Here is a 27,662-nt window from a genome sequence, read left to right on the forward strand (position 1 = left end):
CACATTGTTTAATTTAAAATTTGATTGGTGTTGGGCATCAGAGATTTCTGTTTCCTGATTGGTTGAGTGAAGGGAGCACCGCCCCACGTGATACCAGGTATACTTACGCACAACGGTGCACCCCTGTCATCCGTGGGCCACTAGGCTGCGCACAACTCTGCAGCGTTTCAAAGCAAGTTTTCGTTTTGGGCCTCGCACGTGCTCCTTCCTTACGATGCCAACCGCAATTTCTGGACCCATGGGCTCAATTTTCACCAGTATTTGCTCCGTTTTTTTTGGAGTAGGCTGCTTTTTCTAGCCTAACTTAAAAATCCCCAGTTTCCCCAATCAAGTTACACCAGCGTAACTGACTTAGTTACATTTTTTTTAGGTAAGTTTTTTTTTCTCAAAAGGGGGCATTACCAGCCACCTACGCCAGTTCTGGCCATTTAGGCAACTTTGGCAGCTAATAGTTACTCCATTTCTACTTAGGCCAGCGTATGTGGTCACTTGAGAAAACTCTTGCAGAGAGTTAAAGAAGGCGGCGCAGGTAAGTACATCGGAGGCCATTCAGCCTGGGATAGGGACGGGAAGCGGAAAGGACCTGGACCTGAACCAACCAAGCCTTAGCAATGTTAAATAAATCAATGCGGAGTGCATTTGCAAACAAAAACTACTAACGAGATGTTGAAAAATAAAATCCATTCAATAAAAACACCACTTCTCAAGAGGGAACAGACTTGTAAAACCATCCTTCCTTCGCACAATTAAAATAATCAAGAACTAATCATTACCGCAATTCTATAAGAAATAAAATTACTCATTGCATACAGTACTCAGTTTCATCCTTTATTATGAGCATAATAATTGGCGATGAAGTAACAAACAACTGCACGAAAATGCAAAGAACTGTTGGTATCCTGGAGAAGTTCTCAGAAGGGGACGATTGTGAAGCCTTAATGGAGAGACTCGACCATTGAGACTTCATGGTCAACGAGCTGGAAGAGGACGAGAACTCTGCCAAACGAAGGGCGATCCTCCTTACCGTCTGTGGGGCAACAATCTATGGCCTCATGAAGAATCTTCTAGCTCCAGTAAAACCAACAACCAAATCCTATGAAGAATTGTGTACGCTGGTCCGGGAGCGCCTAAATCCGAAGGAAAGCGTTTTGATGGCGAGGTATTGGTTCTACACGTGTCAATGGTCTGAGGGCCAGGAAGTGGTGAGCTACGTCGCTGAACTAAGGCGCCTTGCAGGATATTGTGAATTTGATAGATTCCTTGAACAAATGCTTAAGACTCTTTTTTGTGCTTGACATTGGCCATGAGGTAATCCTTCGAAAACTATTGACTGTTGAAACACCGAATCTGAGCAAAGCCATAACAATAGCCCAGGCATTTAAGTCCACCAGCGATAACACCAAACAAATTTTACAGCATAAAGAGGTTTCGGCTAGTACTGTGCACAAAGTAACGTCGTTTTTGAGCAGGAATAGACATGCAGAACGTACACGCCGGCTGCTGCACGACCTCAGATGACCCAGAGTCCGCCATCAATCGTTAATGCAAGGCAGTTAACACCTTGTTGGCATTGTGGAGGTGATCATCGGACTGAGTATAGGGGATTTCACAAGAGGCTGCCTTTGAGAAAGCCAGAAATCTGTTATATTCAAACAAACTGCTTGTTCTGTATAATCCATGTAAACGATTAGTGCTAGTTTGCGATGCGTCATCATACGGGGCCGGGTGTGTGTTACAACAGGCTAACGAATCGGGGATTTTGCAACCGGTCGCATATGCGTCCAGGAGTCTGTCCAAGGCCGAAAGGGCCTACAGCATGATTGAAAAAGAAGCTCTGGTGTGCGTTTACAGGCTGAAAAAAAATGTACCAGTATTTATTTGGTCTCAAGTTTGAGCTAGAAACTGACCATAAGCTGCTCATATCGCTATTCTCAGAGAGCAAAGGGATTAACACCAATGCCTCTGCCTGCATCCAAAGATGGTCGGCATACAACTATGTAATCCGCCACAGATCGGGAACAGAGAACTGTGCTAATGCTCTCAGTCGGCTACCATTGCCCACCACCGGGGAGGAAATGGCACAGCCTGCGGACTTGCTCATGGTGATGAATGCATTCGAAAACGAAAAGTCACCCGTTATGGCACGCCAGATCAGGACCTGGATCAGCCAGGATCCATTACTGTCCCCGGTAAAAAAACTGTGTCCTCCATGGGAGCTGGTCCAGCATCTCAGCGGAGATGCAGGAAGAGATTAAGCCGTTCCACAGGTGCAAAGACGAAATGTCCTTACATGCGGACTGTCTTTTGTGAGGTAATCGCGTGGTCTTGCCCAAGAAAGGCAGAGAAACATTCATACGCGGCACCCACCCAGGCATTGTAATGCCATAGCCAGAACCCATGTGTGGTGGCCCTGCATCGACCCAGATTTAGAGTCATGCGTGCACCAGTGCAATATTTGCTCTCAACTGAGCAATGCACCCAGAGGGGCACCGCTAAGTTTGTGGTCGTGGCCCTCCAAACCGTGGTCTAGGATCCACGTTGACTATGCGGGCCCATTTCTAGGCAAAATGTTCTTTGTTGTTTTGGATGCTTACTCTAAATGGATTGAGTGTGTAATAATGTCTGTAAGCACGTCCACCACCACCATCGAAAGCCTACGAGCCATGTTTGCCACACATGGCCTGCCTGATGTCCTTGTCAGCGACAATGGACCGTGTTTCACCAGTGCTAAGTTCAAGGAATTCATGACCCGCAATGGGATCAAGCACGTCACATCTGCCCCGTTCAAGCCCGCATCCAACGGTCAAGCAGAACGGGCAGTTCAGACCATCAAGCAAAGCTTGAAACACATGCCATAAGGCTCCCTGCAGACCCGACTGTCCCGAGTCCTGCTCAGCTACTGCACCAGACCCCACTCGCTCACTGGGGTTCCCCCAGCTGAAGTGCTTATGAAAAGAGCGCTCAAAACAAGGCTCTCTCTTGTCCACCCTGACCACCATGATCATGTCGAGGGCAGGCGGCATCAACAAAGCATGTACCAGGATCGCGCAAACGTGTCACGCGATATTGAGGTCAATGACCCTGTGTTTGTACTCAATTATGGACATGGTCCCAAATGGCTTGCTGGCACGGTCATAGCCAAAGATGGGAGTAGGGTGTTTCAGGTCAAATTGGCCAATGGACTAACGTGCAGAAAGCATTTGGACCAAACCAAATTGCGGTTCAAGCAACCCGAAGAGGACACCACCAACTTCGACCCTCCAACACACACACAAGTGGCAACCGATAACACGCTTGACCATGAAGCCGAACTCACCATCCTCAGCAGCCCGGCAAGGCCAGCTGCCCAGTGAAGAACCAACCAACTCACCCACACCTGCATTTGTACCGAGACGATCGACAAGGGAGCGAAAAGCCCCAGATCGTCTCACCCCCTGTAAATAAATGTACTATTGACTTTACGAGGGAGTGATGTTATGTATGTAACCCTTGGCAACTGGGATCACACCATCCACCAGAGGGCCTACCTGTTGGAGTCCCAAGGGATCCTAGCATCCCTTGGGAGCACTGTATATAAGCAGGCCTCCCATGCTGTAACTGCACTCTGGAGTCTAATTAAAGGAGCTAAAGTCACACTTACTCATTGCATACAGTACTCAATTTCATCCTTTATTATGAGCATAATACCCAGGAAGGCAGCGGGCCATGCGGGAGGCCATTCGGCTTGGGTTAGGGGTGGGAGAACGCACCGGGAGCCCTCTCGGCCTGGGCTAGGGGCGGGAGGGAGCGAACTGGCCAGCATCGGGGGCCACAGAGCGGCTGCAATTCAACAGAGAGGCTGCAGTTCAAAGGAGAGGCTGGTTTGGGAGAAGAGGAACTCTGTGGTCTGCAGCCTGTGTGTGGCGATCACACGTTCCCTGCATACTCAGCTCCAGTATAGGCAGCAGAGCTATCAGGACAGGCAGCAATAGACTGATCACAATTAAAAGCAACAGCACCAATTTGGATCTCCAGAAGATCAGAATCGGCATTCTTCGATACAGCGCGGCCATATTCTTAAAAACTCCGATTAAGAATCTTCAGAATAAAATACTGTTAGCTGCTTTTGAAGTCTGGTTTCCTTGCACGTCTGCAGCAGTGTCGTGCCCAGCTCAGAGGCAGGCTGGATAAGACTCGGGTGCATGTCTCAGGTTTGTTCAGTACAGCTCTGGTCAGTATGAATGACCTGGTTTATCGCACTGCAAACAGAGGCCAGCCCAAGTTCAAAGGTGACGTGGAAGCGGCCCTGAAGACTACACTTCATGCGAGGGCTCCGCATATCTGCAGCGAAGGACACAGCCAGCATCAGGCTGACTGCTTCAAGCCCCGGAACTTGGATATTTGTAATCAGACAGGGCCTTAGAATCACGGACATTACAACACGGAAGGCACGCAGACACAAGTAGCTGTTTAAAAATGGCCAATTGCCAACTCGGGAGCGCATGCGCGGCCATTTCAGAGACGTCAGGAACGTCACTTTTTTCCACCGTGTATGCGCAGACGTCCCGGCACATTTTCCAGCGCAGAATGCAGGCTCCACCCCCCGAGGCGACTGGCCACGCTGCGCGGCTGCAGAGAAGAGGCCAAATAGCGGCGAAAGTAGGAAGATTTTTTTCTGGAGCATCTCCTGACGTACTGAAGCGGTGCAACTTGGGTAAGTACCCTAAAAAACGGGCTTGGGGAAAATTGAGCACCATATTTCCACTAATGTCATCAAAAACCAGTTTTAACCATTTCCTAGAGCTACGTAAATCATAAAGAGCTAGAAAATGGTCTCGGGCAGTGGCACAAAGCGGGCAGTAGCGGATCGGCCATACGTTATACACAGCAGCAGGTATAGAAACATAGAAAATAGGTGCAGGAGTAGGCCATTCGGCCCTTCGAGCCTGCACCGCCATTCAACGAGATCATGGCTGATCACCCACCTCAGCAGCCCCCCCCCCCACGCCCCCTCCACACCCCCCGACCCCCGCAGCAGCAAGGATCACATCCAACTCCCTTCCGAACACATCCAATGAACTGGCATCAACAACTCTCCGTGGTCAGTTCCATTGACTGCAGTGGGACTGAATATCAGGCACAAAGTATAACGGGCAGCTGATCCGAAACCGCCTAATTTGCGCCATCGCGCAAAACCAATTTCTAGGCCAAAATATTAATTTAATATTTATTTTTCTGATAAAAATATAAATATTAGAAATTGGATGCCCGGCAATGTGATAAGAAAAATGCCTCCACTTATCATGAAACGCATCACATCCCACTCATGACTTCATCACTTGTGCATTATCCACTCGCCTGGATGAGTGCAGCTCCAACACCACTCAAGAAGCTCAACACCGTCCAGGACAAAGCAGCCTGCTTGATTGGTACCCCATCCACCACCTTCCACATTCACTCCCTCCATCACCGGTACACCGTGGCTGCAGTGTGTACCATCTATAAGATGCATTGCAGCAACTCGCCACTGCTTTTTCACCTTCCAAACTTACGACCTCTACCACCTAGAAGGACAAGAGCAGCAGGCGCATGGGAACACCATCACCTGCAAGTTCCCTTCCAAGTTTCACACCATCCTGACTTGGAAATATATCGCCGTTCCTTCATTGTCGCTGGGCCAAAATCCTGGAATTCCCTCCCTAACAGCACTGTGGGAGTACCTTCACCACAAGGACTGCAGTGGTTCAAGAAGGCAGCTCACCACCACCTTCTCAAGGGCAATTAGAGATGGTCCTGCAAATCCACTGGGAGGATGGACACACCAACGTCAGTGTTCTCGCTCAGGCCAACATTCGCAGCATTGAAGCACTGACCACACTCAACCAGCTCCGTTAGGTGGGTCACATCGTCCGCATACCCGACACGAGACTCCCTAAGCAAGCGCTCTACTCGGAGCACCGACACGGCAAGCGAGCCCCAGATGGGCAGAGGAAACGTTTTAAGGACACCCTCAAAACCTCCTTGATAAAGTGCAGCATCCCCACCGGCACCTGGGAATCCCTGGCTCAAGATCGCCCAAAGTGGAGGAAGAGCATTCTGGAGGGTGTTGAGCACCTCGAGTCTCTTCGCCAAGAGCATGTGGAAATCAAGCGCAGGCAGTGGAAGGAGCGTGCAGCAAACCAGACTCCCCATCCACCCTTTCCTTCAACCACTGTCTGTCCCACCTGTGACAGAGACTGTAATTCCCGCATTGGACTGTACAGCCATCTGAGAACTCACTTTTAGAGTGGAAGCAAGTCTTCCTCAATTTCGAGTGACTGCCTATGATGATCTAGGCCCTTATAATTTTATACACCTCAACATCGAGTTTAAAAATTTCAGAGTGTAACCGCTGCCAATCTTTGGCTCCCCCCCCTCCTCCTCAGAGTCTGTTTCTTTTTTTTTTCCTTGTCTCTAATGGCAGTTGGACATAAACCCATCATTCATCATCATAGGCGGTCCCTCGAATGAGGATGACTTGCTTCCACACTAAAAGAGTTGAGTTCAAGGATGTTTCAATGAATGACCCGATATTCCAGTCTTGAACTCCTCCAATTGAGGGGATGGAAGATGCCTGTGGATGGATTTTTTTAACGTGTGGTGACTGTTGCACATCAGCCACCACACGGGCTTGACAGAGCTCGGCCTTTATCCAGTGGCAAGGGTAAACCAGGACGACTGGAGACCTGCTCTGCTGCAGACCTAGTGCGCACGCATATCGCAGTGTGGGCTGGCCCGTGCTGCCCCGTGCCCTCGGCTCTTCTGGGCCCCGCACCCTCATTTGTCGCATGTCCATCACGATCTCTCGCCGCTCAACTCTTGTCACATCTCAGCCACAATCTCTCACTGCTCTGCCTCAATCATTCACCGTACCTCCGCCACGATCTCTTGCCGCTCATCCGCCACGACCTTCCCGCTCCTCTGCCATACCTGGGCACCGCCGATGCTCCTGCCCACGCTCTAACCGCCGACCTGGGCCCCGGTGACGCCACCCATCCCGAAGCCGCCGCACACCCGGGACGACTGGCGCCACCATTCACACCCTATCTCGACTAATGTTTTTCTAGCTCCTGCCATTAGCATTTGAATTCGGCCCATCATCTCTTTTGTCTCTCCTATCTCTCGTCTTCCAACCTATCACAGACTTTCCCTTTTGTTCTTTCTTCCCTCCCCCCTTTCAGTGCTTATTAAGAATCTGTTCTTTTCGAACACTCCCCAGTTCTCTGGGCCTGTCTCTGTTTTTCTCCACAGATGCTGCCTGACCTGCTGAGATTTCCCGCATTTTCTGTTTTATTCAGTAAGGTCTCCCCTCATCCTCCTCTATCCCAAAGAAAACAACCCCAGCCTATGCAATCTTTCCTCATAGCTAAAATTCTCCAGCCCAGGCACCATCTATGATTCATGTCTTTCCTGGAGATATCTACATCAACTATTCACACGCGCTTTGGTTCTCCTGTGTCTTTAACTTATCTCCTGTGTTTCTCACCGGCTGAGAGTTTCCATCATTTCCTATTTTTGTTTCCCTGAAGCCTGTTTGGTGTTCAGGAGCCAACCCTCTGTCATCCAACCAACAGGCAGCAATCCAGGCGTCCAGGCGCCAACGTTCGGCCAGTGCTGTGAATTCTGGGTGTTGTAGTCCTCCAGTGAACTGTCGGCATGATGATGCCGCGGTGGATTCTGGGCGTTGTAGTCCCGCGCTGCGGTCCATTCTCCGAGAGCGGGCTGTCGGGTTCGCGAGGAGGGACTCCGATTCCCAGCAGGTGCCGGGAGGCTGCGCGCATGCGCGCTTCTTCGCTTCTCGCTGGTCAGATTTTTTTTCCGATTTAGAGGCGAAGAGGCGGTTGGAAGCTGTGAAGCTGCAGGAAAATGTCTCGCCAGGCGAACCGAGGTACCGAGAGCAAGAAAATGGTAATTCATGGCTTCGAAATTCTGCAGTTACTGAGGCGGGAAGGGAAACGGATAGCCTCAGTGGTTAAAGTATCAGCGCTGGGTCTGGGCCCAGGCTTAGGCCCACTTTATGTGCGAGCTGCTGACCTGAACTCAGTGGGTTTCCCAATGGCTGGGGTAGGACCCTCACACTCTGGTACTTGCAGACACGCCCATTCTCTTAACCCTGTTTTGACGCACTCCTAAAAGTATACACGAGTGCAGTGAGTTTGTAGTCTCTCATCCAGATTAACTCTCTCCCAATTGACAGATCTGCACTCTTCTGAATGCGATGCTTAATTTTTGTTGCTCTTAAAGCACGGTACAATTTGAAGTGATTAAATACAAGATACTGTGTTGGTGTCGCGCTGTATGATTGCAATTTTACAACGGCACCAATTTACATTTATTTACAAGTTTAAAAGACAACTTGTGAGCTGCGTAGGTTGGAGTGAGTATAATCATCTTCCAGTGCTAATAATCCAGGGCCCAAATCTTTACTAAGAATTGGAACACTGATATGACGTGTAAACTTGGGATAATACTCTGAAAATTGGTCTAAAACATTTCATTGGCTATTTTTTAACAACCTGATCTGGCTTGTGAATACATTTTTTGTTGTTACCTGGGGCTATCGTCTGGATTTGTGGCAAAATAACAAGCTATGATGATTTGGGCTATTAGACAGAAAAGCCTCGTTTGGATATTAACGCCAATGATATCTATAGTGTGAAATAGTAATCAAGTTTGTTTACACATGTTCCATTAATTAAAGCAATTCAAATAACTGTATAATGCATCTTTATTTGACTATAGGTCCCAATGCATTATAACTGGAGAAAACATAATTAGCTGTGCTGTGGTAACTTACTGATGCAAACTCCTAATGTGATCCAATTTGTGCTTGACTTTTCCACCAAAGTATTTGTCCATTCCAATCTTGTTCCTCCACTCCTACTTAGCCAACATCTCTATTTTCCCTTTAACACTTTTATGTTCCATAAATTCTTTTCATTTTACATGTTTATTTGTAAAGACAGTGTTGCATTTTAAGCTTCTCAAATCTAATATATCTCAAATTTGAGTTGTGTTTGTAAATATTGCTGATCATCAGCATCCATATTTGGGATTTAGAGTTAAGATAGAAATATACAAAGAAAGCATTGGAAACCAAAGACAATTTGTAATGGTTTAATTTGGATTTTTAACAAAATGTAATAGGGAAACAAACTGCTTTTGAATTTTATAATGTACTAAATCCAATCTAAAATTCCTGAAAAATTCTACCTTAATACAATATTACATTTTTTCACAAGGGTAACTGAAGGTTTTTCTATCCGATTTGGAAAGTAACGTACAGAGGAGGTGTTGGATGACAACTTGCTGCAGTAATTAAGGTTATCCAAATTCAAATTCCCTTATTCACATAGTACAGGCAGTGGAGAACATTCCAATGCTACTGTCTCTGTCATTGATTTGAACAGTGATGGCAGCAGTACAAGAAGAAACCAGTCCACTTTGTACATAGTAAAAGCCTGATGGCTATACTTTTAGATAAAAGTGCTTAAACTGAGACATATAACAATGTGGAATTAATTTTATCCAGATTTATCATTGAGACTAACGGGAGATTAGATTGCCAGTAATTTTATTCAGTAGGGAATTAATCAAACTGTAACTTGTATTACATCACATGTTAACAGACTGATGCTTCCTTTTAAAAAAAAGTTCATTTTAATCTTGAACATTATGGACTGTGCCCTTCTATTTTCAAGCAGTAAATTCATAATGTAGCAAAAATTGTAACTTTAAGAAATGTGAAATTTGCTAGTATCAGAATTTCTAATTATATTGACTCTGTGGAACAGTTCCCCTTGCAGCATGTTTCCATGCTTGGTTGCATTGTGATGATGAGCATTGTGCAGAACCCAACGGGCTTCTAACATACATAGAAGGTCAATTGGTGAGAAGATTAAGAGAATTGGAAGAGGCCTGGTGCCAGTAAGCAGTTTGCCAGCCCCACCTGGCTGGCTGTTTGTGGCATACAGAAAATGAAATAGTAATATGGCAGCTTCACTGCTAAATTCATATTTCTGACAATACATGGTGAAAACTAAGGATTTATCAGATTGTTACATGCAGCCTGACTATGTGACAGACAGCCAATCAGATCAGATTATGATCAACATTTTTGATGCATTTTTTTTCACATATGTGATTCCATGGCACATACTGATCTGTGACTGTGTGGGCAAGAAAATATGCCAGTGGTAGTTTTTAAACCAGATAGCATAAGCAACACAAGTAACTCCCTTTTTTGTGTTTTTTTGTTGTTGAGAGCGTTTTCCAGCTTCGTATTTCTTCAAACAATGAATTGCTTATTTGGAATCTCCAGTTCGCATCCTGGTGTACTAATGTATTGGTTATGGGTGCCATTTAATAACTTGGACAATTGTCCTCTTTATTTCTTGCACAATCCCAATGTATGCAGCCATTTTCATAATGGTTTCAGAGTTTGACATCTTGATTTTTCAGCATTGCTTTCACTTTTGAGTCTTTTCAGCACACACTAATCTATGGCAGAAATGAATCAAAGCAAAATATTCAAGTCCTATACGAGTTACTACTGCTTGTGTTTATCCAATATCTGTTGCCCTATGCGCACAGCATCTAAATTACCGCTATCAAAAGCTGTAAGTGCCTGTCAGTTTTCTCTTGTTGAGGATATGGTGCAGATTGGGGAAAAAAGTACCAGCATAATGAATAATGTTTGTATCAGCATTTTAAGGTTCATGTTAATTTCTACCAGCTTTGTCCATTCGAGAAGGATTTAAAAAATTAAATCCAGGGTATGTTTTATTAAAATCTTCATCTAGGCAAAATTTCTGAACTTCTCCTAATATCCATAATTAATAGTGGATTCAGTACCGAATTCCCAATGTTTTGGGATTAAAATTGGTGGTACCTTGCTGTATGTGCAGGACTGCAAGATCTTGGGTTGTGTTCTGTTATATTTGATCTAGGTAATACTTAATTGTGTACAAGTTTTGCTTTATGTGTGATGTCACTAAATCTCGATTCTGTCTTTTTCCTGTCTCCTTTGCCTAACGCACTCATTCTGTAGTACTGGTATTTGCCATTCATTTCACCTTCTGCATCTCTGCATCTCATGGTAGGTGTTGGGAATACTAATCTCTTTGAAAATTGGTTTGCCACAATGCATGTTTTCATTTTGCTTCATGCTATTCCTGTGAAATTTAGGGATTTCCCCCCCCCCCCTTAGATTATAAAATGTAAAGTGAATTCAAAACCTGATTCTGTTTTCATTATTTGCTAAACTATGTGAGACTATTTTAGGAGATTGCAACTGTTATTTGAAGTGTTGCTGTACGACATAAGGAAATGAGTTTGGTTAATTGAAATTGTTGCTTTAAACCTCGAGTATGAGGAACATATCTGTAGCATTAAGGAAATTACATTTCTGGTTTTAAAAAAAAAAAGAAAAATCATTAGCATGCGCATTGCCAATCTGTCCTGCTGGAATGGATGTGTGTTTATTTCTAGACAGTTTAGGAAAGGATAGGATCAGATTTAGCTGGGAGTGCCTATTCCTCCTCTTCCCTCTTCCCCCAGTTAAATAGCCTGCCAACATTTACGCACATGAAGAATTGCCACAGAGAAGAGGTGCAGGAGGACAGCAAGCACCAGTGGAACTGAGAGCTTGCACCTACAAAAGAGGCCTGATAATTGGAGATTATTATTTTCTACTCTGAAATCCTAGAATCCTAAAGTCATTGGAACAGGCGAGTGAGGTTTAAGAAGGCAGAGGAATGAGCATGATAAACTATGATTTTCTGGAGCTTGTTTGATTGTTTTGGGGAGTCAGGGAGAAATTTCTGAGAGTTTGTCTAAAATTGACTACATTTTTCATTTTCTGTTCTATTACAGATTTCCCACAGAAGTTAGAATTACTCGTAGTTGGGGAGGATGCTTTACCAGGTTGTAAAATCTAATGGGTAGGGAGAGAATTGATGGGCTTGAATTTTTTCTCTCCTTTTTTTATGTATGTGGGGGTGGGGTGGGGGAAATGAAGATCAAAGGGAATGCAAACCTGGCGCTCAGGCTCCACAAAAGCTCACTGTCTTTAGCTAGTTCAACCAGGAAGGTCCTGTGCTTGATTCCTGATTTGTGCAGAGTTAGTTAATGTCAGCAGTTGGGCATTACAATTGGCTTGAAGGTCCTCTGGTTGGAGAAGAAAATAGTAGGCAGGTTTCCCACTCCTGATTGCTATTCAACTCCTGTTGGAAGTGCAGTGTGCGTGAATGTTTGGTGAGGATTGAATTGGGATCCCCTGTAAGGTTAAATAGCCTGCCAATACTTATGGCCGAAACTCACTTATAAATAATGGCCATTTGGGTGAAGGACTGGAGGGCAACCAGCACTGGGAAACTACTTCTGGTAGATGGGGCAGAAGATTGGTGGGGAAAAATGAAATACTAGCCACAATGCTGCACCTAGCTTCTGCTTGCTGGAAGGTACTGATCCATATGCTCAGCAGTTTGTGGTGATCATTTAAGACACAGTGACATGAGTTCATTAATTAATGCAGCAACAAGGAAGCATTTCTAACAGTAGCACACTCTGATCTCATTGGTTTGGCAATATTCGATCAGATTAATCAAATTCCTCAGCAAGGGGATATTTCTGAACAAAGCCTGGATTAAAATGGTGATGGCATTGATATTTGGGCGATCCTGTTGCTGATCTGTGCTAATTGTTTCATTTGGCTTTTCAATTTTGTGCTCATCAGTGTTTTAGATGGGAAGTAAATGGGTTTAAAAATTAACCTATAAAGTTACAGATTTCCAACTATGGGAACATTTTTCACCATTGACTGTTTAGACAAATGGGGAAAAAAGTAACAAACATTAACTCAAATTTGCCAGTTTGGTCTTTTACTGACTAATGCAGGGATATGAATTTCCCTCTGACCCTCTTACAATTACTTTGCTCTCTTTAATGTGTGTGTTTTATATCTTCTTTCCCTGTCACACTTTGTTGCTAACACCATGATCTTCTGACCTGCGATCCACATTCATTCCCATAAAATATATATAAAATTAAGTTCAAGTGGTAGCAATTATTCTCAGATACACCAGAGCAATGTAGCAATTAGGAATACAATATTAATGTATCCCTATTTGGCTGAAAAGCAACTTGAGCATTACATTTCAAAGTAGCCTTTACTATGGGTAACTCCTTTTTGGAAAAAACAAATGGGGTCATTCTGTCTCCAGTCTTCTATACAAGTGTATTAATTAACTTCTTCAGTTCTTTTTTATGAATGTTTCACTGATCAAAAACAACTGCCCCTTCTATGTGTATACTTCACAAATATCTATAACAAGGTTGTTCAGAATGTTTATACTGATGTTTCCAAGAAATATGAGTAACTCTATGATCATGTAAAACCGGGAGAATTGTACCTTCAGGAATCGTGACGCTAAAATACTTCTTTTGAAATTCTTTTTCTGTTGGTTGAAGATGGTAGGTAAATAAAATGAATATTTTATGCCTTGGGTCTCAAAAGTCAATTACATTACATTTCCTAAGCTGCTCCAATCACTTGCACTTAACTGCATTGGCGATGCTGTGGTAATACACTGGCTCTCTGCCCCAGTCAAATTGCTTGACCTGAACATTTTGCCCGTTGCAGAAATTCATTAAAATGCATAGTTTTGGCCAATTATTGGCAACAATGACTTGAGTTGGACCAGTACAATCAGATATTTTAATTGCTGGTCATCCTATTTTTCCCCCTTGACCCTGAGCTGTGTTTGATAGCCCACAGCCTATCCATCACCAAGATTGTGTACTTCCACCTCCACAGCATTACCCACCTTTGCCCCAACCTCCGACCGTCAGCTGCTGAAACCCTTCTCTAATCTTTTGTCCCCATACTCCAATGCTCTCCTTGCTGGCCTTCCATAATCCACTCCCCATAAACCCAAACTTGCAGTTGCCCGCATCCTGTCTCACTTGCTCAGCACCCTTGTCCTCGCTGACCTACACTGGCTCTCTGTCCCCCAGTGCATCCAATTTGCGATTTTTGTCCCCTTCTTTCATGTTCCTCTTGTTATTTGTCTAAAGTGCATTGTGATGCCTTGTATGTTAAATGTTATATTAATGCAAATTGTTAACAAAGGTTGCGGAGCCTGAAAACAAATATGTTGGGTGGGGACGGGGGCGGCGGAAGTCAAGCTTAATACAAAAACTGACGTTTGGTACATTTGGCTAATATTGCACGTATAATAATGAATATACAGTCTAATGTGTAGGGTTCAGAGTTGGTGTGTATAAAGGTACACATAGAAGAGGACTGTTGAATTTAGAAATGTAGTGACTAAGCAGACAGCATGGAAATAGGAGGTTCCGTGGGCAGTGACTAATGAAAAATATGATGAATTAATCAAAAGATGAAAAACTCCAGGTACATTTTAGTGCACACGCTAACAGCAGAACGTGGACATTGTGAATGTGTTTTTTTGTACTTAATTACTTGGCAATTCACTTGAACACACGCAACAACTTATAATATAGATAGGGGTTTATGTGGCAGTCTTCTGATGCATGCAAGTTGTTACCAAGGATCAGTTGTGATGCTCATTTAGGAAGTAATAGTATAACTGATCTGTTGACTGTACATGTCAATTTAATTAACTTGTTTGACCTGACCTAGTGCATTGAATAAGATTGCAGTGCATTAACTAATGATAACAAGGCAATGATCAATGCAATTGAAGGGGTGATGTCTTGTATCAGTAGAATAATCCAAAAAGGAAACTAGAAATTCAAATTATGTGTTTGTGCAAGTATTTTATATTTAGTGAGGGCTATTTTCTTCCCACTTTCTGTCCATTTATTTTGTTGGCTAGAGGTGACATGATGGACAGCTGTGCTCCGTGTTCTCCTTGCAGTTGATGTATGATGTAGTAATTGGTTCAGTTGGTTAAGGAATAATCTGCAACTGTCTGTTGAGAAAAAATGTAGTCAATATTGTTCCATGTTAGACAATTGCCTGACGGTCACATTTGTCAACAAACCAATTTAGATTTTTTTGGGGTATAATTTATAGAGGTTGTTGATCCAGTTCTTGGAGTTTCTGAATGTTTTGTTAAACTTCTCACTTCCTCAACAGAACTCGGAGTTATTCACTCTGACCTATGGAGCTCTGGTTACGCAACTGTGTAAAGATTATGAAAATGATGAAGATGTCAACAAGCAGTTGGATAAAATGCAAGTACATTTGAAGACTTTAGTCACTATACCCTGGGCAATAGTTCCTTTTGTACTTATCAGGTTTACGTTAATCTTCCCTTTCTTTATCTTGTACGTGAAACTTTCTCCATCATTGGTGATAACACAAGCAAGCACGGATTGTTAGAATTGGATTAACATGGAATTTCCAATCCAGTGAAAACCTTGCTGTGCATGAAAGCAGTATTTGACTTTATTACTTTTTAGAATTTGTGTTCTGTGGACCATACTTGCAACCTTACAGAGAACAGTAATAATTAAGCATTGAATTTCTTAATGATTAACAAATTATGGCGAATAATGGGCTCAAGTTTCCACATGATTCGCGCCTGATTTTTAGGAGCAACTGGTGGAGAACGGACTATTTTAGAAATCGCAATTCTCCACATTTTTTTTTCTGCAGTTCTAGTCAGGTAGAACAGTTCTAGTTTAGAACAGAATTTTTTCTTCAAAAGGGGGCGTGTCCGGCCACTGACGCCTGATTTGAAAGTTTCCACAGTGAAAATGTACTCCAAACTAAAGTAGAATGGAGCCAGTGAAGATTTTTGTAGAACTGAAAAAACCTGTGCTACACATTAAAAAATCAGGCGCAGGTTACAAATTAGGCGTCCAGAACGAGGTGGGGGGGAGGGGGAGGGAAGTCATTAAATTCGACAATAAATCCTTATTTATACTTCTACAAATATTATACAAATAAATCCAACCTGAATAAACATTTATAAGCCAAGAAAAGATTAAATAAACCATCTTCCTACCTGTGTGAAAGTGCTTCAGCCAGGGAGAATTCTGCAGCCGTTCGTGCCGCTGAGAGGGAGGGAGGGGGGGAGAAAAGCCGTTCGTGTGGGAGAGAGGGAGAGAGGGAGAGTCGGGTCGGGGGAAGCGGCGGGTCTGGTCGGCGGGGGGGTGGGGGGGGAAGCGGGTGTCGGGTCGGGTCTGGTCGGTGGGGGGGGGGGGGGGGGAGCGGGTGTCGGGTCTTGTCGGGGGCGGGGAGCAGGAGCTGGCCGTGGGAGGAGCCTTATTCACGCAGCCCCAGTGAGGCCATTCAGCCAGGGCTAGGGGCTGCGTGCTTCGGGCCCCTCCCACACAGTTCGGCGCCTGGAGCTACTGCACTTGCGTGCCGACTGTAACGCGCATGTGCAGAGGTCCCGGCACTGTTTTCAGCGCCGGGACCTGGCTCCGCCGCCCCCCCCCACAGCTCGTGCTGTCTGCGCCGAGGGCCAGGGGACCTGTAAGTAGGTGGAAAATACCGAGGATTTTTTTAGGCGCCGTTTTATGGACGCCCGTTTTTTTTCTTGTGGAAACTTGGGCCCAATGTTCCAGTCATTCCATAATGTCACAAGATATTTCAGCAGTTATTTAAGTAGGATGCACCATGGCCAGCAGTGTAGCAGTGTGTTAAGACTATACTGGCAACTCACAGACCTGAGCTGCATAACTTCTCTGCCCTTATAATATGCAGTCAGTCATTTGGATAAATGTTATATCCCATATCCCAGAAGTAAATGTCGGATGTCCTTTCTGTAGCACTTCAGTCTGTTGAAAAGGAAGAAAGACTTGGATTTATATAGCGCCTTTCGCGACCACCGGATGTCTCAAAGTGCTTTACAGCCATTGAAATACTTGAGTATAGTCACTGTTGTAATGTAGGAACTGTTAATAGCGTCAGACTAAACTAATCCCTGTTTACTCACAATGTTGATGTAATTTAGTACAAAAAAGGACATTCTAAATCATGTAGACGTACACCATACAGGCAGCATACACCAGTGAATTTTGTCAGTGCAGCTTTTTGAATCTGATACCTTAAAACTGTATCTGGGATGCATTTGGAGGTACAGTACATCTCTCAATGGATAATAGAAATTGGCAGGAAATCACGAGTGTCTACATTTTGAACTTGCATGTATGTTACAGCATTCACCTAAACATGGAAATGGAAACCAATACAATACAAATGACGTAAACTGATTTGAACCTTTTTTGGGCTGAGAGGTTACTTTGTCAGAATGAAATTAGTATTGGGAGACTGCGATGGGGTGATCTCTCAAAGTTTTACCCTATGAAAATTCTGGTAGAGTTGGGAAAGTGGCTAAATGGAGTGTGGCTAAGGAGGTTCTGCTGTATAAAACACTATTGGTGAATAAAGGTCTATTTTGTTACAAAAAAGAAAGATTTGCATTTGTTTAGTGCCTTTCATGACCACAGGACGTTCCAAATCACTTGACAGCCAATTAAGTACTTTTTGAAGTGTAGTCACTGTTGTAATGTAGGAAACAGCAGGTAGTTTAATCAATCAGGAAAAATTGTCACCACATATTGAAAAGCATGACCCCCAATCTCCTCCCTGACCACCTCCTGCTCCCCTTGCATGTTCCACTTAAGTGGTTTTAACTTACCTGGACACTGGTCTTCATACGACTTTAAAATTCATTTGAAGTGGAAGAGGAAATTCTATTTTTTTTTAAAGTTTGTGTATGCAACAAGTTGGCACTTGTACAGTTTTATAAAAGTAGAATTTTACTCTCTTTCCCTGACTCAACTTTAACATAAAAAGTGAAGGCAGCTGACTCTGGGTGCGAGCATTTGAAATTGCCGCGGGGTTTAGGGATAATGGCAGGGATTTTACATTACCAAAAATTCAATATTTGGATCCCAACAGCACAGTTTTGTGTTTTGACATTCTGAATCACCTGCCATCTACATAGGAACATAAGAAATATGAGCAGGAGTGAGCCATACCGCCCCTTGAGCCTGCTCCGCCATTTAATATGATCATGGCTGATCTGATCATGGCCTCAGGTCGACTTTCCTGCCCTCTCCCCATAACCCCTTATTCCCTTATCGGTTAAGAAACTGTCCATCTCTGTCTTAAATTTATTCAATGACCCAGCTTCCACAGCTCTCTGAGGCAGTGAATTCCACAGATTTCCAACCCTCAGAGAAGAAATTCTTCCTCGTCTGTTTTAAATGGGCGATCCCTTTTTCTAAGATTATGGTCCCCTGGTTCTAATCTGACCCATCAGTGGAAACATCGTCTCTGCATCCACCTTGTCAAGCCCCCTCATAATCTTATACATTTCAATAAGATCACCTCTCATTCTTCTGAATTCCAATGAGTAGAGGCCCAACCTACTCAACCTATCTTCATAATTCAACCCCCTCATCTCCGGAATCAACCTAGTGAACCTTCTCTGAACTGCATCCAAAGCAAGTATATCCTTAAATATGGAAATGAAAACTGTACACAATATTCCAGGTGTGGCCTCACCAATATCCTGTATAACTGTAGCAAGACTTCCCTGCTTTTATACTCCATCTCCTTTGCAATAAAGGCCAAGGTTCCATTGGCCTTCCTGATCACTTGCTGTACCTGCATACTAACCTTTTGTGTTTCATGCACCAGGACCCCCAGGTCCTGCTGTACTTTACACTTTTATCTATTTGCAATTTTATCCACTTTGCAATTTTATCCATTTAAATAATAACTTGCTTTTTGTTTTTGTTTTTTTTTCTGCCAATGTGCATAACCTTACACTTTCCAACATTATACTGTATCTGCCAAATTTTTGCCTACTCACTTAGTCTGTCTATGTCCTTTTGCTGATTTTTTTTTTGTGTCCTCCTCACACATTGCTTTTCCTCCCATCTTTGTGTCATCAGCAAACTTGGCTATGTTACACTCGGTCCCTTCCTCCAAGTCATTAATATAGATTGTAAATAGTTGGGGTCCCAGCACTGATCCCTGCGGCACCCCACTTGTTACTGATTGCCAACCCGAGAATGACCCATTTATCCCGACTCTCTGTTTTCTGTTAGTTAGCCAATCCTCTATCCATGCTAATATATTACCCCCAACCCGGTGAACTTTTATCTTGTGCAGTAACCTTTTATGTGGCACCTTGTCAAATGCCTTCTGGAAGTCCAAATACACCACATCCACTGGTTCCCCTTTATTCACCCTGTTTGTTACATCCTCAAAGAACTCCAGCAAAATCCATGCTGACTCTGCCTGTTGATAAAAGTGTCCATTATGCTTATGGTGTGTATTTCTCTCTGTCGATTAGTGTTGCTGATAGCAAGTGCATCTTTTGGCAATGGAGGAAATAGTTTTTCCTTGTATCTAACTAGTAATTGTAATAAATCAAAGGTTACCTGATTTGAGTATTTACAAGGGATGTATACACTGCAAGTTTGAAGAGAGTACATCATTTTTTTAAGCACTTATTTTTTGTTAACTGAATGTGTTGATTTCCCTTGTGTTTCAACATAGGGGGTACAACATCGGTGTCAGACTGATAGAAGATTTTTTGGCTCGTTCTAATGTTGGACGATGTCATGATTTCCGTGAAACTGCAGATGTTATCGCAAAGGTAAACTAAAATTCAGCATGGATGAATGCAAATTAAATGTACTTTCAATTCCTATAGCAACTGTCGTTACCTAAGCTGTGCGGGCTATATATTTTGTGGCACTTTTTAAAACATTTTTAAAAGTTGGTCAGGGATGTATTATTGGATGCAATGTGATGAATTATATTACTAGCCTTCCAATCAAACAAGTGACAGCAAATGTAGGTGGCATAGTAACATGGCTTCATTCCGATGTAGTTTGTTGGGAGGTGATGCTATGATGCTGAATAGTTTTGCAAAACACTTAAAATAAAACGCATCCCATTTAACTGTGACTGGTAACATTTTATAGAAGAATTTATTACATCCCTTATTGAGAGGAAGGCATTTCATTCATTCCCTTTAATTCATTGTCTTCCATGGAGCCAACTGCTCATACTCTGATTCTCCCAAAGTACTTTCCACATGGGTCAGATTGAAGGCCGTGTTTTCCAATTTTGGGTCTATTCGTGACTGCTGTGTAGTATTGATTATCCTTCAGTTAAAAAATTCATTTGAAAGGTTTATTTTCTCGGCTGCCCCTTCGTTTTTATTTCCGTGCAAGATTTAAAGTATTTCTCAAAGCGATTTTGAGAAAGCTTCAGTGTTTTCTTGCTTATACTTCTCAAACCCTCTTGCTTTTATATGCTCTGAACTATTTCCTGTGTTGCTGCTTATAGCAGCTCAATGAAAAGATTCCGTGCTCCAACAGTTGGATGTTAAGACAGACCCTGAGGTGGTGAAATGAGCAAAACTGTTCAAAAAGTTGGGCTGTAGTTAATGGGGTACGGTAGGTAGCACAGTGGTTATGTTACTGGACTAGTAATCCAGAGGCCTGGACTAATAAACCAGATACATTTTGATAAAATCACCTCTCATTCTTCTGAATTCCAATGAGTAAAGGTCCAACCTACTCCACCTTTCCTCATAAGTCAACTCCCTCATCCCCGGAATCAACCTAGTGAACCTTCTCTAAACTGCCTCCAAAGCAAGTATATCCTTTCGTAAATATGGAAACCAAAACTGCACGCAGTATTCCAGGTGTGTCCTCACCCATACCCTGTATAACTGTAGCAAGACTTCCCTGCTTTTTATACTCCATCCCCTTTGCAATAAAGGCCAAGATTCCATTGGCCGCCTTGATTATTTGTTGTACCTGCATACTATCCTTTTATGTTTCATGCACAAGTATCTCCAGGTCCCTCTGTACTGCAGCACTTTGCAATCATTCTCCATTTAAATAATAACTTGCTCCTTGATTTTTTTCTTCCAAAGAGCATGACCTTACACTTTCCAACATTATACTCCATCTATCAAATTTTTGCCCACTCACTTAGCCTATCTATGTCCTTTTGCTGATTTATTTTTTGTGTCCTCCTCACTCATTGCTTTTCCTCCCATCTTTGTATCGTCAGCAAACTTGGCTATGTTACACTCGGTCCCTTCTTCCAAGTCGTTAATGTAGATTGTAAATAGTTGGGGTCCCAGCACTGATCCCTGTGGCACCCCAATGGTTACGGATTGCCAACCCGGGAATGAACCATTAATCCCAATTCTCTGTTTTCTGTCAGTTAGCAAATCCTCTATCCATGCTAATACATTACCCTAACCCTATGAACTTTTATCTTTTATTTTATCTTAAATACTTACCTTGCCAGCGACACCCACATTCCGTGAATGAATAACAAAAGTACTGACATTGAAATTTTGGCTTAAACTTTACCAATCCTCATAGCATTGAAACAAAACATGAAACACTGAACGGGTCAGGCACAATTTATGAATACCGCAGATAGTTTTTGTGTGTGGCCCCTGCTTCAAAATTCCATAGTGTTGATCTGCTTATGATCATGTAGAAGGCTGGAGAGGGAGGGGACAGTATTATAGGCAAATCACTGTCCTCTGAAATGACCTAGCAAGCCACTCAGTTGTATCAAAAACTGTTACGAAAATCTATAATTCACACGGACTGCAGCTTTCCAAGGAGGCGGCTCACCACCTGCTTCTTGAGGGCAATAAATGCTGGCTTTGCCAGGAATGTCTGCAACCTGTGAATGAATTTTTTAAAACTTGGAAAAATAAAACTGCTCCCCAATCATGTTACAGACAGCCATATAGTTTAAATGCTAGCATATGATTATAGTCCAGTGGTTAATGGCACTTTCCACATTATAACTTCACAATTCGATGCCTTGGCTGGAATTTGCCTTTTCCCAATAGCAAACACATTAACCATAGGTTAAGATTATTTTGCTTACTATAAAAAGAAAGATTTATATAGTGCCTTTCACGACCACTGGACGTCTCAAAGCACTTTACAACCAATGGAAGTACTTTCGGAGTGTAGTCACTGTTGTAATGTGGGAAACGGGCAGCCAATTTGCGCACAAGCATCATCTTCATCACAAACAGCAATGCGATAATGATCGGTTAATCAGTGATGTTGCTTGAAGGATAAAAATTGGCCAGCGCACCAGGGATAACTCCCTGCTCTTCGAAATAGTGCCATGGAATCTTTTATGTCCACCTGAGAGAGAAAATAGGGCCTCAGTTTAACATCTCATCCAAAAGACAGCACCTCCGACAGTGCAGTATCAGCCTAGATTTCTGTGCTCAGGTCCCTGGAGTGTGCTACCCACTGAGCCACAGCTGACACTATAATAATTGGATTATCAAAGTGGTAATTTTCAGGTTGGATTTCTATCTTGCAAGTTTTGTAATGTAAGTTTTATTCAAGTTGCTAGATTAATGCTTCAAGCCTTGTGATTTTATTAACTAGGCATCTATCTGAAACAATCTGTTCCTTGGTCATTGACATGGATAAAGACATTTTAAAATTGATTCACAGAGGGTGAGTGGTTGGAGAGCTCTTTCAGCTTCCAGTATTCCAGCATGTGACAAATGTGTTCAGGTTCCAGGTTTATTTTCATGGCAACAACTGTGAAGGCAATGATTAAATTTCTCCCTTCTCTAGAGTTCTGTTAACTGCTCTTGGAGGTGGGGGTAGGTGGGGGGGAATTAAAGTTGTCATAGTTAAATGGAAGCTGTTCCTTTGCAATGTTTTTTTTTTACAATTTTTTTTTATAAACAGGTTGCATTTAAAATGTACTTGGGTATAACTCCCAGTGTAACCAACTGGAGCCCAGCAGGAGATGAATTTTCATTGATTCTGGAAAATAATCCACTCGTAGACTTTGTGGAATTGCCTGACAACCACTCCAGTTTGATCTACTCTAATCTCCTCTGTGGTGTGCTGAGAGGAGCATTGGAAATGGTGAGGATTGAGATATATTTGTGCATTGGCAATTTAACACTTTAATGCTCATCTAGCTAAATCTGCATTGGGGTTTCAATTTCACGTTGTAATGTAGGGAAGAGCAGCGGGCAATTTGCACACACAAAGACCTTAAAAAGTCAATAGATAAGTGACAAGATAATCTTTTTAGTGATGTTGGTTGATGAAATATTGGCCAGGACATGGAGTGAACTCCCCTGGTGTTCTTCAAATAGTGCCATAGGATTTTTTGCGCCCACTTAAGGGGGGGAAATGGGGCCTCGTTTTAACATCTCATTCAAAAGACAGCACTTCCTCCGTACTGCACTGACGTGTTAAATTAGATTATGTGCTCAAGTCCTTGGAGTGGGGCTTAAAGCTGCAACCTTGTGACTCGGATGAGAGTACGATCACTGAGGCAAGATTGAAAGCTTAACATTTTTAGAATTGACAGTGCATTATGCTTGATCCTTAAAATTCTCATTCTTCTGTTTAACCCCCTTCATGGACTTGTACCTCCCTATCTATGTAACCTCCTACAGCCCTAAAACCTGCTCTGACTCTGACCTTTAATGCATTTGCTCCACCATTGGCAGCTGTGCCTACATTTGACTTGGCCCGGTGCTCTTTCCAATCCTCTCCACTTCCCCCTCTCCTTTTTAAGACCATCTTTAAAACCCACATCTTTGATCAAGTTTTTGGTCAGCCCTCTTTTGGTTTGGTATCCATTTTTGTCTGATTACTCCTCTGTGAAGTACCTTGGGACATTTTTCTGTGTTAAAGGTTCTATATGAATACAAGTTGTTAATACTTTCATTTAAAGTAGACTTGGCATGTGGCTATCTGGTTTAGCCCAGGAGAGAGCATGTGTGTTATTTGAATGCCCTTTACAGGTCCATTTTCTAAATACCTCAGCTTGGGCAATGCTTGACTGGAGTGTTTATTTGCAAGTGGTTACATTTTCCTCCTAATTGCTTCCTGTGATATCAAATAACCTTGAATCATAATCTTCTTTAAATTTCTCACTGTTTATTACAAATCACCTGTCTAGTTAAAAATAGATATTGTAAGTAAATAGCTATGTTTGGTAACTTCCTTCATGAAAGCAACTTATCTGGTTTATAGTTCGCCTATGTGTGATCTGCGACATAAATTGAAAAACCATAAAACATGCATATAGCAGTTTGAGAACAGTGAACTATATATATTTTCGGTAGCAAAAAACTGTACCATAATGTTTAATCCTAAATTAAAGGCAATTTTATAGCCTTTTAAAGACTATGTATTGTTCACATATATACAATTCAGCTAATGCAGGTGGAGTCATGACCCAGTAAATGTAATGTTCAAAATATGAGGTGACCTGGGGTTAACTGACCCTGGGTTAAAAAGGAAAAAATAGTTCTGACCTCTGTGCCAACAGAACTAGTAGAATCAACAGTACAGTGCCTCCTCTCTCTAACTGTTTCTGTATTGTCAGGTTCAAATGGCGATCGATGTGAAATTTGTCCAGGACACACTCAAGGGTGACAATGTAACAGAAATCAGAATGAAATTCATTAAAAGGATTGAAGAAAATCTCCCAGCAGGAGAAGAATAGCATTTCATAGTGCAGTATTTTACCGGACAGTAAGAGTAAGAGATTCTGTTAATACTATAGGTTGTTGTATTGTGAAGTTGTTTTATTTTATTGGCAAAAATTTGACTTCTAAAGAGCAGGAATGGAAAACAATTTATTAGCCATGGAATTGACCTAGAGAGACTTCTTAAACTGAACACAGCAGTGAAGTTCCTGTGCTCGTGCTCTTCCACTTCTTTGAGGTCATATTCAAGAGTTTGTGTTTTTCTTTACTGTTTTGTAATTATCTGTATTTCTGTGGATTACAACTATCTGTTTGGGGTCTTCAAAAAAAATCTATTTGGTTCATCATCTGTTTTCCTGTCAGAAACCTCACGGGTTACTGTTTAAGAACGCAATGTTAATGTGAACAAAGTTTCTCCCCCGCCCCCCCCCCCCACACACATCCCCCAATACTTTCTGGTTACTAACATCATGAATTTGTGAGATTTTGTTACATTGATAGTGATATGGAGCTTACAGTATCTTTATGGTAAACCTGAAGGCTACATTAAAATGTTAAGCAGAAAAAGCTGGAAATACATTACAGATGCTGACAACAGGTTAGCGAACACTTTGGGTAAAGCCTTTTTCGTATTTTTCAGCAGTTTCATTTATTTAAATTTCCCGCATTTGCAGATTTTTTTTCTTCTTTATTAGAATGGCTGTTGAGCTTGTTGAGGACCCTATACACCCCGCATCATGATAATCTGATTCTACTTTTACACTGAGGTTTATTGGGAATTGCTGTTTGTATGGCCTCTACTCCAGTGTAAATCTTGTCCTCCAACACCTTTTACATTCCAGAGTTGGTCCAATTGAAACAGAAACCATGCTATGAATTGCTTCCGCAGTAATCCTTCAGAGTAAGAGCAGTGGAAATGGCTCCCCCAAATCCTTCCAAATAACAGACAATGTAGCTGCCTGACAATTAATTCTAGCAGGTTGGTATTGGGGACACATGCTATCATCTTGTGGGGAGTGTGATGATGGCATGAAGATGCACTTTGTAGAAAGAGCTGCAGCACTGGGGGCGGGGGGCTCCAGTGAAATTGTGGGCAAATGCTGCGATCTATAGTCTGACTCTGGAAAGCCTATTTTGCGCTTGCCATTGGAGAGGCTATGGTAGATACATAAGATGTTTCAACAGATGGCTAAATATGCATTGTGTTCAGCTTTTAACATTTCACCAATCTCCAGGACTAGAATTGCACAGGATTTTTAATTTTATTTTGCACTATACGCATCCTAAAAATGCTGAAATATGTTGCTGAGGCTTTAGTTGGGTCCATTTTGTAATGACCTTTTTTGTTGTTGCTTTAACTGTTCCTGGTCTGGTACCTACTTTTACAGGTGTCATTTTCAGTTAGAAAACAGCCTAATACGTCTGTTGTTTCTACTCAGAATCTCATTGTCCGACACCTCTGTAGACATGTGATAGTGTTAGATTCTGATATTTCATGATGTGGAAAATGCGCCTATTTATTGATCCACGTGATAATAGTAAGCCATGACGCTAGTGACAATGAAAGGTAAATGGAACACTGGATAAAAACACTCATTCAAGCTTCTCAAGAGGAAGAGGAGAAATTTGGTTCTAATTCCAAGAAATAAATCTCGGTTGATCTTTTTCACTCTACACATGTCATTCTTTTCAATAGCACTTGGCTATCCAGTTCTTTCTTGGAAGAACAGAGGTCTTTTTTGAAATTATTACTTTAAAAAACGGTGTACAAATGTATCACTTTCACTTAATATTATGCTGCTGTGCTGTTGAGGGGGTTCTGGATCTGTGGAGGAAATATGTGAGAGAGTTGGTAACACAAACTGATACAAGTATGGTACTTGTGCTGCTTAGTTGCAGCTTGCAGAATTTTCTTAACTTTATACACCTGCAAAGATTCTAGAAACAATATTTTGAAATTTACTCTTAATTACAAATTCATAGAACAGTTAGTCTGGCTGTCACTGTCTTGAGCCTAATGAGCACAGATTTTCAGCACTGGTTTTAGTTATGGATCTACTTTTAGCCATCTTGTTTGTTTGTTATAGATTCTGTGAGTTGATCAGAAGCCAAGCCAGTTCACTTTTGAAGGGTGAAAATGAAGCTAGTGGTTATAATTCTGCACATGTTGTGATGTGAATTACCCCCTCCCCCTCCCCCTACCCCAGACTGGCACCAAAGCTGGAACCCTGAGTCAAAACCAGAGCAGTGTAAGTGCAGCATTGCACTGTCCAGGAGATGTAACATTTAAAATGTGTAATTTAATATCTAATAAATATGTAAAACTGTATGGCTTGTACTATTTTAAGATGTAGACTTTATTAGAAATATTCGTTTCATGTTGGAAATTCTGCCTTTTATTAAAACTTTCTTAAAGGGACACAAAGTGAAATGCAACACAGACCAGCAAGAAGACATGTGGTTGATCAACTATTAATGATTTCATTTTTAATCCAAGATCTTGGAAATATTTACAAACCAAAATTTACATTAAAAATGCATAAAAACACAAGGCATGAACTAAGTTTTTAAGTCATCAAAACTATACATTTCAATAAAAATGAAATTGCTTTATCATTGAATAAGGATATATTTTTATTACCTTGAGATTTAAAACAAAATCTTAAATAGTTTACCATGAATATGAAGTCTGAAATGAAAAAAAAAGCTCCATTCCATCAAATTCCTTTTCAGTGGGTTACGTACAATTTGCTTTGGAGTTTATTTCACCTTCTTAAGGAGAAGAGGAACATGATTACCTTTCTAAGATGAGGCGGTTTCTAATTCTGCCTTCTTGAGCATCCCTGATTATAATCGTTCAACCATTGGTGGCCGTGCCTTCTGTTGTCTAGGTCCTAAGATCTGGAACTCCCTGCCTAGACCTCTCCGCCTCTCTACCTCTTTCCTCCTTCAAGATGCTCCTTAAAACCTACCTCATTGACCAAGCTAATTTCTACTTATGTGGCTCGGTGTCAAATTGCTTTATCTCAAAATTCTACTGTGAAGCGCTTTGGGACGTTTCACTGTTAAATGCGCTATATAAATACAAGTTGTTGTTGAGGGTGAAATTTCAAGAGAGATGTGGATGCCAGTCGACCTCATGGGCCCATTTATTTA

General features: G+C 42.3%; 1 protein-coding gene across 4 annotated transcripts; it reads left to right on the top strand.

The window, feature by feature from the left end:
* The first annotated feature begins 4,578 nt into the window (after positions 1-4,578).
* On the top strand, positions 4,579-27,119 carry trappc3 (trafficking protein particle complex subunit 3). 4 transcript variants are annotated; one of them, XM_070899072.1, is made up of 6 exons: positions 4,579-4,693; positions 7,846-7,926; positions 15,143-15,240; positions 19,532-19,631; positions 22,741-22,923; positions 24,404-27,119. In XM_070899072.1, the coding sequence occupies exons 2-6, from the start codon at positions 7,885-7,887 to the stop codon at positions 24,521-24,523; spliced, it is 543 nt and encodes a 180-aa protein (XP_070755173.1). In that variant the 5' UTR covers positions 4,579-4,693; positions 7,846-7,884; the 3' UTR covers positions 24,524-27,119. The 4 variants fall into 4 exon arrangements, with proteins under 4 accessions (XP_070755173.1, XP_070755175.1, XP_070755176.1 ...); XM_070899074.1 differs by lacking the exon at positions 7,846-7,926; XM_070899075.1 differs by lacking the exon at positions 4,579-4,693 and having other exon boundaries at positions 7,850-7,906.
* The last annotated feature ends 543 nt before the right edge of the window (positions 27,120-27,662 follow it).

Source organism: Pristiophorus japonicus, chromosome 14 (genome assembly GCF_044704955.1).
Source record: "Pristiophorus japonicus isolate sPriJap1 chromosome 14, sPriJap1.hap1, whole genome shotgun sequence".
Taxonomy (NCBI): Eukaryota; Metazoa; Chordata; class Chondrichthyes; family Pristiophoridae; genus Pristiophorus; species Pristiophorus japonicus.